The 10,266-nt window shown below is 43.4% G+C and overlaps 1 protein-coding gene across 2 annotated transcripts in view; it reads right to left on the bottom strand.

The window, feature by feature from the left end:
* Nucleotides 1–4,587: 4,587 nt before the first annotated feature.
* The window catches only part of KCTD1 (potassium channel tetramerization domain containing 1), a 94,055-nt gene continuing 88,376 nt past the window's right edge, over nucleotides 4,588–10,266 (bottom strand). For both annotated transcript variants that reach the window (XM_055323513.1, XM_055323512.1), the window contains exons 4-5: nucleotides 9,931–10,236; nucleotides 4,588–5,535 (exon numbers count right to left, since the gene is read on the bottom strand). In XM_055323513.1, the coding sequence (XP_055179488.1) occupies nucleotides 5,377–5,535; nucleotides 9,931–10,236 (465 nt within the window). In that variant the 3' untranslated portion in view covers nucleotides 4,588–5,376. The remainder of the gene's footprint in view (nucleotides 5,536–9,930; nucleotides 10,237–10,266) is intronic.

The raw sequence follows: 10,266 nt of genomic DNA, 5'->3' as shown, positions 1-10,266 counted from the left end.
ATCTATAACCAGTAAATCACTGCAGTGACATTTTTGTCTAGTGGCTTTATAATGAAGCACACTGAACTTGCCAAGGACAGAGCAAAATATTTTTTGCATGAGTTAGAAAACCAGAAATAGTTGAGTCCAAGGCATTTATCAAATATGGGTGTGTGTGTGTGTGTATGTGTGTGTGTACACATGGTTCCAAGTATCTAGTGGACTTTGGCAAAATTTTTTTGACATACCAGTGTTCTCATCTGCAAAATTGGGATAGTAATGCCAATTTCATAGGGTTTCTATGAGGATTAAAGGGAAGAGCATCTGCAAAGCCCTAGTACAGTGCCTGGCACATCGTAAGCATTTAATGAAAGGTTATTATTGCTACTGTCATTTATATTCTAGGATTTCAATCTTTATGATCAAATGATTATGACTATAAGTTAGCCCTGAATCTTCACATTTTTTTAATAAGTTATGTCCTCAAACAACTTAGTTCTGGTGCCATCACATGTGATTTTACCCAAATGGAATTCTTCTAGAATGTCTGAAGCTGTTTTATTATTTCATAATTCTCAGAACTACAAACTCTGCAGATATCTTGTTCGATTTGTACACTTGAAAAAATGAATCAGGGGATCCCTGGGTGGCTTGGCGGTTTGGCGCCTGCCTTTGGCCCAGGGTGTGATCCTGGAGTCCCGGGATTGAGTCCCACATCTGGATCCCTGCATGGAGCCTGCTTCTCCCTCTGCCTATGTCTCTGCCTCTCTCTGTCTATCATGAATAAATCTTTAAAAAAAATGAATCAGTTCTAACATTCATACAACTAGAGATTACATAAAAACCTAGATTTCCATGTTTTCTAGGAAAAATGAGACATTTAAGTTTACAGGACCCTCATTCTCCTGTTGGAGAGCCTCCTGGCATTGAGTAGGGGTTGCCCCTTTGAATGGGGCACACGTGCTCCTGCCTGTCTCCTAATTTATGCAACTCACCTGGCTCTTGGAGACTGCTGAGTTTATACCCCTCCACCCGGGGTGATGCCTTATTTTCCTCATACATCCATGGATTGTCAGTTCTTAGCCTGGTTAGTAGGTCATAGATGAATGAAGGGGAGAGACAACACCTTCACTGCCCCTCACACCAACAGACTCTTTCAGCCTGTCAAGCCTATAGACCCCCAGCTGAATAGCCACAGGGCCCAGTTTCCATGATTCCCCAAAAGCTTCTGAACACAGTCCATCCCCCAGCCTGCCACCCAAGATCAACCCCAACTCCCACCCAATTCCATCTTCCTTTTCCAGCCATTTTTCTTCTCCAACGAACCCAGCTGCCTCCTACACCATTCTCTGAACCTGCCTTATGTTTCTCCAGCTCGGAGCCTCTGGCCTCCTATATACACCTTCCTTGCAAAAGCCTCCCCATCTTTCAAGTGCCACACTGGCAGTCCTTGGCTTGTAAATATAAACTGACACATATGGTATATATAGTGCCTCACAGTGAGCTAAGTACATACCCTAATTTTGCCTCTGGAAGTGCAGGTCTTTGCCACCCTCCAGCACCCTGTGGCAGAAGCCATGTCAGAGGCATCATAGTATCACCAGAATGGGGTGCCCAACATATTGTAAGCGATGCTCACAATATCTAAATACAGGAACACATTTCCATTTTAAGGAGAAAATGAGGCTAACAAATAATCTACGTTCTTCCTCACCCTACTACAACATGAAAACTCATCTTTTCTCAACGTGTTCGTTTGGGCTCTCCTTATAAAGCTTAACTGAATATTAACCTTTATCATATCATTTACTTGATGTCTGAGAGTATTAATTTCTTTAGTGAGAAATGGGGATAATGCAAGCTCTAGTGTGGGCATCCGGGTTCAATGAGGTAAATGCAGAAAAATGTGCTTAGCACAGTGCCTGGCATAGAGCAAATATTAAGGGCATGGCTATTATTATTACTATGTAGAAATTCACCTAATATTTAGAAGCCATTTTAGAAGTGGCTGTCTTCATTCTGTTCTTCTAAAAGCCTTCTTAGAAAAGAACAGGTCAAAGAATATAGTTTGTGTACCTGACTAAAGAAATGTATTTTGCTCAAAAAAAAAAATTAAAATTTAAAATACCAGTGGTTCAGGCAACAGTAGCTTTTTTTAAAAGTATGCTTTTATAACCACCAAGGTAATGATTGATTCAGGGAAAGAGTACCAATGAATGTTCATACTGGTGGGCAAAAGTGTGTTGAACAGGTATTTACAGTCTCACAATCTTAGCCTATCGATTACTTATTAATCCCAAAGGGAGAAAACTACTTTTACATTGGAGAAATTTGGTGGATGTCACTTTAAGCGGTCAAATTATCATCACAAAAGAAAAACTATAACTCATGTGAAATAAGATCTATAAAAGCCAGAAATAAAAATAAAAAAAAACAAGAAATAGAAATTAAAAAAAAAATTACCACCACCGTTATGGGCCAAATGGACCCTTGTGGAGTGACATAATAAGGACAAAACATCACCTACGTGGTATTCTTGCAAAGAAAAAAAATTAACCTGACTTTACCAATGAGAGACCAACCAGATAAATCCAAACACATGACTAAACATGGCAGAACAGATCCTCTTTAGGGAAAATAAGCACCGTCATAAAGATCCTTATTGGGCTGACTAGTGAAGTTTGAATATGTACTACATATTGTATAATAAAAAAAGGGCAAAATACAATTGTCTCTCTCTATATATATTTTAAATATTTTATTTATTTATGAGAAAGGCAGAGACATAGGCAGAGGGAGAAGCAGGCTCCGTGCAGGGACTTGATCCCGGGTCTCCAGGATCACACCCTGGGCCGAAGGCGGCGCTAAACCACTGAGCCACCTGGGCCGCCCTCAATTATATTTTGAATGACCAGATCTTTCCGGAAGATCTAGGGATCTATGTTTTAAGGCCTACCAGTATTAAAATTACATGTGATATGTCTCCTGCATTGGGTTGGATTAGAGGTTTAGGACAAAGAATGTGCAACTGGCTTGTCGTTGTATACGTGGGCATAAAAACTTAGAAAAGAAGAAAGTGGATGCTAATAATGCATGTAATTCTGTGCAGCGTTTGTGGGGATGATGCTAACTGCACAGAGAGTGCTGGGTAAATGTTACCAGATCACAACCACCAGTAGAAAGTTCCAAAGTGGGGTGCTTGTTTTATCTCAAGCTTTTAGGAACTTTGGCCTGATGAGGATGGATTACTAGGAAAATCAGAGCGCAATTTCATTGTCCTTTCAGTACAGCGGGGATGAGCTGTATATAATATATAATCCAATGCATACAGCTGGTGGGAGCAGCCCCGGCCGTCTCTTCGGAGACAGTGCTGTGTTAGCCTCAAATGAGGGGAAACCAAACAACCATGTGGAAGACTGGCTGGTAGTCATTAGAGTCATTCAGTGTTTGGGTCTCTGTGTTTCAGGGGGTGATAGGACCCATTAACAGCTTACTTTTGGTTTCAGAAGCCAGAGATATTTTCATTACTAGTGTCCTCAGGCATAGACTTTTTAATTTAAAAAAAGAAAGAAAGTTCAGGATGGAAATCACCTATCACTACAGGAACGTCTCTGCAGCAGAAACACATTATAGTTTACCTGTCAATCTTAACATCATGCGAGGTTTATTGTGAGCGTCTGGAATGAGGAAGAGGAAGTAGGGAAGAGAGGTGATGGCGGGGTTCACAAAGGAGCCTCTGGAATCACTAACACTGCGGAAAAGCTGAGGCTTAATTCCAAAGTGGTACTGAGACTGGGGCTAATAAGAAAGCAACCATTCTGGCTCTCAGATTTTCCCTACTTCTTCCAAAGCCACAATGCCCTATGTTTTGGACTTTTTGGGCAGGTGTGATGGTAGATTCCAGCTGGCTACAGATTCTTTGTCACTCTCCCCAGCAGGAAGTGGATTTTATTTCCCTTTCGTTTGAGTCTGGGCTGGCTCTGGATCTCCTGAACCACCAGACTGCCCCAGAAGGGCACCGAGCAGTTCCAGGCCTGGCCTTTCGGAGCATGGCGGCTTCCGCTTCCTCCCTCTTGGAACACTTGTGCCAGTTATGCTTCCTCTGAGAACCCAGCTCCCGTGCTGGGACAGGGCCAAGCCACACCCAGAGGCCCTAAGCCGGTATCCAGTGGCAGCCCGTGGGAAAGCCATGTAGGACATCACAGCCCAACCTCGCCCCCTGACATCCTGTGCCACAGAGGCAGGCCAGCAAAGGTCAGGCCACTCAGGAGAACCACAGAACCATGAGAGAGGATAAACTGTCCTAAGCTGCTAAGTTTTGGCATGCAGCAACAGATAACTGAAATTTAAAAACGAAAGGTTCATGAGAAGGAAAATGATCTTGCTAACCAGAGCAGAGTAACCAAGCACAGGTCAGGACACTCGCTGAGCGGAAGCAGAACTGTGTAGAACACATGACAACATCTTTATCCTTGAGCGGGTTTGACCTCAAAACTGGCTTCAGGTTCTTAGGCCTCTTTCTGATGTTTGACACAGAACATTTAGAAAAAGAAAAAAAAATCTCATTTTAATACAGCCTCATCCCAACACGTGTGTTTCACACAGGCCTTATTTTTTAAACAGAGTTTATTGTATTTAATACATTATAAAATTTGAAAAATTGTAGGAAAGCAGCAGACTCAAACTGGAGCAACTCTAACAAGTAATAATTTCTGGCCCCTTTGCAAAACTGATCAGTTTAAAAACAAAGTAATGTTCACATCTGTGAGGCGGACAAAAAATTGTGACTTCTGTACAAACTACATTTAAAATTTCATGTCTAATGTCTTTCGAATGCAGTGTGCTCATGAGAGTTTTCTGAAGTCCTGCCAGTCCCCGCCTAAAGAGAGGACATGAAACCTCCATACGCAAAATAAACTCGAGTCAAGGTGTTTTTTTTTTTGTTTTTTGTTTTTTTAAAAAAAAGGAAAAAGAAAGACAAAGGAAAAGAAACGATGGATGGCTGTTGGCAATGGAAACTGTAAGGAGATGCGTCCTCACTGCTCATGGCTTGTTTATTGGTCAGGGGCCTCGGGAGGCCCAGGACACTTCACGGCCATCACAGCACCAACTGTAGCTACCACCTTTTTTAAAACATTTTTTGTTCCTTTTTTTTTGCATTTCCTACCTTTTGACATATATATATATTTATATATTTTTTTACACCTTGAGGATATCACTATTCCAATTGTTCCCATATGAATACAGGTGTGGTCTCTATTGGATATAAATGTGTCTTTTTATTCATTTTAGGTCCAGGACTTGGTTTGCTGTCCCAACTGCACATAAATGTCCCTTTTTTGTTTGCGTTATTAGTTGTGTACGTTTTTTTTCTTTTTGCATAAGAAATCTGTCCATTTAGTCCAGAGGCTCTTGCTTTATCCGGATGACGGAGGGCACGCGGGGCGTCCGCCTCAGCTCCCGCCGCAGGACGTACTCGCTGAACTGGGACGAGTCCACTCCTCCTCCACAGGAGCCCACGATTTCAAATCCTCTCTGCTGTAACCTCTCGAGGACCTGCACGGGGCCAAGACAAGCATTGGGTTAGGGGGAGACAGGTCCTCTGGCCACACACACACACACACCCAAAGAAGTGTCCTGAAGTTTGAGATCTTGTGCAGCCCTGGTCACTCTTGCTCGATTCCCAAATCTCTTGAGTTCTTACTTTTTATTTTTTTATTTTTTAAATTTTATTTATTCATGAGAGACACACAGACAGAGAGAGAGCCAGAGACACAGGCAGAGGGAGAAGCAGGCTCCATGCAGGGAGCCTGATGTGGGACTCGATCCCAGGACTCCAGCTGAGGCGGACATGCCTCTTCGCCCTGGGCTGAAGGCAGCACTAAACCGCTGGGCCACTGGGGCTGCCCCGAGTTCCTACTTTTAAAGGAAGAGCCTTTACGAAGACTGAAGGGCAGGAGGGAGGGAACATCATTTCCAATACCTCAGATGCGCCTTTCCATGCTTGCCTCGCACGCACCGATACATTTAATGATTACAACCACCCGGCATTGCGGGTGATCAGCCCATTTCCTACATGGGAAAACCGAGGCTCCCAGCCTGTAAGTGATAGAACTGGGTTTCCAACTCAGGTCCGTTTGGCCTCAGATGCCACGTTTCTTGCAACATGCAACGCTACCTTCTCTGCCAAAAGAGAGGATTCACATTTCAAATCTCATTTATCACTAAGATATCGTCTAGGAGATATGATAAATGATATGGCCTGACAGCGATTTTATCTGAATTTACTCAGCCAGTGATTCATTCCCAACTCACTCTCCATTGTTGAAAGCTGCCAGTACTAACTTAATATATTTTGGTTTGGAAGATGGATATCATTTCAATAGCAGAACAAATGGGCTGCTGAAGACAGTAGAGGTTTATCTACAGGTTTTCAAGTTTATGGCGTCTGAAATAGATTTATTGCCCACTGTGCATTCAGAGAGGCAAGAATAAATGCAGTGGTTATATGTTGGAAAACACATCCAAAATAGAGTTCTAAACTTCTCACTTAATGATCACTTCTCATAATCTCTTCAATTTTGAAATCAAATACGTGACGCCAGAAAGACACTTGGGTCAGTCACCTACATGTCTGACAGTCTTAAATCCCGGAAACAACTCCTACAATCTTAGATAAGCAGAAATAAGGAAAAATTATCTAGAGCGCCATTTCCTTAGAAATCCAACAGATACTGGACTTGCAAATGTTCCCTAGGCTTCTGGGTAAAATTAAATTACTGCTATACCACTCTAAAGGAAAGACAACTCAATCATAACTTAAAAAAAACAAGTCTGGCTCAAAATTTCTTGCGGGGGATGAAGTGAAATGTTATTAAATAACTTTCAAAATTTACTTACTGTAAAGTGAGCCCTTACTATTTCTCTTTAAATTATTATTAGTTTGAGATGCCTGGGTGGCTCAGTGGTTGAGCATCTGCCTTTGGCTCAGGTCATGATCCTGGAGTCCTAGGATCGAGTCCCACATCAGGCTCCCCAAAGGGAGCCTGCTTCTCCCCCACCTATGTTTGCCTCTCTCTCTCTGTGTCTCTCATGAATAAATAAGTAAAATCTTTAAAAAATTATTATTATTGGGTCGCCTACTTCTATGTGGAATATAATTTGCTATTTTGCAAAACAGCTAACTAGAGATTGGAAAACAATACAGGCTGCTTTCTAAAAACTCAAACTTTGAATGCTGGCAAATTAAAAAAAAAAAGTCCTTATGAGAACATTGTACCCTGCAGCACTCTGTGTCTGTAGCTACATTCACAATGCATATGCACACCAGTCAGCAAAGGGACAGGATGAAGGAAACAATCCCTGAGCTCAAAATCAAGATGTACTTTGGTGGCAAGTCAATAAAAAGGTGAGGACCCAAGAGCCCACTCTAAGATTTCCCCAGCAAAGGCAGGGATGTAGCCTGCCAGCAAGAAAAACTCCAGTTTGCTTGGCTAAACCACTGCACTGAAAAGGATTCTTTGCTTTGATAAGGAGAGGAATTACCGAGGTAGAAGAAGCTGTGAACAATGAAGCACCTAACTCTGGTACTGTTTGTCTTGCAGTGTTGTTAGGTTGCTAAATTGTTAAGTAGGGAAATCCCGAAGCTTCCTACTCAGGCATCTGATAGAGCTAATATCATTATTCCAGATGTTATCATTATGTTATCATTATTCCATATTATTCAATGTTACCTTGATGCGGTCAAAGCTTATTTCCATGTCACACAAATAGCCACACTCCTTGGCCATTTATTTTTATTTTTTTAAAGATTTTATTTATTTACTTGACAGAGGGAGGGAGAGAGCCCAAGCAGGGGGAGTGGCAGCCAGAGGGAGAGGAAGAAGCAGACTGTCCGAGGAGCAGGGAGACTGATGTAGGGCTGGATCCCAGGAACCTCGGGATCATGACCTACAATGAAGGCAGATGCTTAACCAACTGAGCCACCCAGGCCCCCCTGGCCATTTCTTTTTAAACATAAATTTGTAAATAGTAAAATTCCTTAAAGTTAGTGATCACTTGAGAATATTAAAATCTTTCTGGGGGTGGATGGGAGTATCAGTTCTTGTGCATCTTATCCTAAAAGCCTAAAAGACAAGTGCCTATTTTCTTGGTTGGTGGAGCAGGAAGCTAGAGTTATTGACTGGTCATGGTCACATCAGGCTGTGTCACTGATGATCTTAATCCAGATGAAAATGTCCACATCTGATGAGACTTGAATAACTGGGAAACTTGTCAGGCATGTGAATTTATTCAGTGGCCTGAGTGGTGGGGCTGGGCTTCTGTGTGAGAGATGGGGCCCTAGGGAAGCAATGCTGTCATGGCTCTGATGGGTGCTGCCCCTCCCTCCATCTGGAGGGAAGCTGGGGCAGGTTGTGTGTGGGGGACGTGAAAGGCTTTCAGAGCTTTAGAGGCTGTGATAAATAGCGGGGGCCCTGCTCAGGAACACAGGGTGATGCGGGGTGCACCTCTGGCCCCATCCAACATAATGGCTGCCACACTGCCTAAGAACACCTGGCTCTCTCTCCTGCACTCCTGCGACACTGCTTCTGCCAGTGTCTCCTGCCGTTCTGTTCTCAGACATCTGTTTATACATTTTAAAAATTATAAATAGTTGTGGAACAATCTTCAGGGGGCAGAATGGTAGAGTGGGCACTTCTAGTCTTTGAGCTGTGGGAGAGGTTTCATTGGGTCTATTCTGAACAAAACCATGGGCCCATCCCAATTAAGAAGAGGAATAGGGGGAAACCCCAAGCCCTTATTCCACTGACTTCAAATCGTTTTGAGTCACATAGACCTGGAGCCAAGACCCAGGTATGCCTCTACTTTCTCCTCAGCAAGACAGAGGACTCCCAGTGCTTACCTGTTCTAAGAAGACAAGGCATGTACAACACTTGGCCCAGGGCTGCCATGCATTAGTTAAGATGGTGAGCATACCCACTAGCATCTAAGGGACACATCACCTCACGTGTCATCCAAACTTCTGAATTCTATGCCTAAGTCTCCTTCTCCCATAGATTTTTCTGTCTCAGAAAATAGCAATTCCATTCACCCAGTTCCTCTGTCAACAATCTTAGTCACCCTTGGCCTCCTAGGACCCGCAGCCATTGTCAGAAACCTTGTTAGCTCTACTACACTCAAGATACTCAGGATTGGACCCTTCTCAAAGTTTGCTAACTGGTTGCTTGCACTGTTTTCCATTTACTGCTAGAATATTCATTTTCAAATGTGAGTTACATCATGCCACACTTTTGCTCAAAATCCGCAAATGGCTTTCCATTTTACTCACACAAGCAAATAATTCAAAACCACAAGAAACTGAAACAAAAAATCCCAGCGTGCTTACCACCGCCCAAAAGGCAAACCATGATCTGTCCCTGGCCACCTGCTGGCTTCGTGTCTCAGCACGCACTACGCCTTACTCACTTTCTTCAAGCCACATGGGCTCTCCTGATAACTCCTCAACATGCCAAGCAGACTCCTACCTCAGAGTTGTCACACCTTGCTGGTCCCTCTGCCTGGGAGACTCCATCCTCCTCTTGCTACCTGACCAACATTTCTGTTGATTACTGTTTGCTGCATTCACCCACCACCCCCCTATGCCGCTCTCCCCCGTCCCATCCTTCCTCAGAAGGTAAATTCCGTGAAAATAGAGGTATCGTTTCTTTCTTCATCTTCTAGATCTCCAGTGCTCATACCAGCATTGGGCACATAGTAGATGTTTAACAAACACCTGTGGATTGAATGAGTGCGTAGCAGGTGCACACAGTTACCTACCCAACAGAGGTGATGCCACGTGAGAGTTTTCCAGCTCTCCGGAGGAAAGGCGCTATGTTAAGTAGCTTAAGGCAAGGTTAAGTAACAGCATTAAGAGCGACATTTGATGCCACACAGTGTATGACAAGGCTATACCTGGACCGAATTGAGGTGACAGTAGCCATTCAGTGGAAACCTAATGACGTGCGTTGAGTCGTGATTCCAGCCTGCGTTGACAGAGTTACACATCACGTCGCCGATCTCTGGAAACACCTCTTCTATCAAGGATTTGTCACCGCTAAGCGTGATCCTTTCTCCGAGGTCTGGGGCGACACGCACCACTAGGCACTCACAGGGCCTTGAAAAGCGACCAGTTTCTCTGTCCTGCTTCCATCTTTCCATCTCCAACAACATGGGCTGAAGCTGAAAATATTTTGCCTCTTCATATAACAAAGTGTAGTCCTGAGGGGAAACAAAAGGTATTTCACAGTG

This window comes from Nyctereutes procyonoides, unplaced genomic scaffold, assembly GCF_905146905.1.
Source record: "Nyctereutes procyonoides isolate TBG_1078 unplaced genomic scaffold, NYPRO_anot_genome, whole genome shotgun sequence".
Taxonomy (NCBI): Eukaryota; Metazoa; Chordata; class Mammalia; order Carnivora; family Canidae; genus Nyctereutes; species Nyctereutes procyonoides.
The sequence above is the reverse complement of the archived record's forward strand: the minus strand, read 5'-3'. Positions and strand labels throughout refer to the sequence as shown.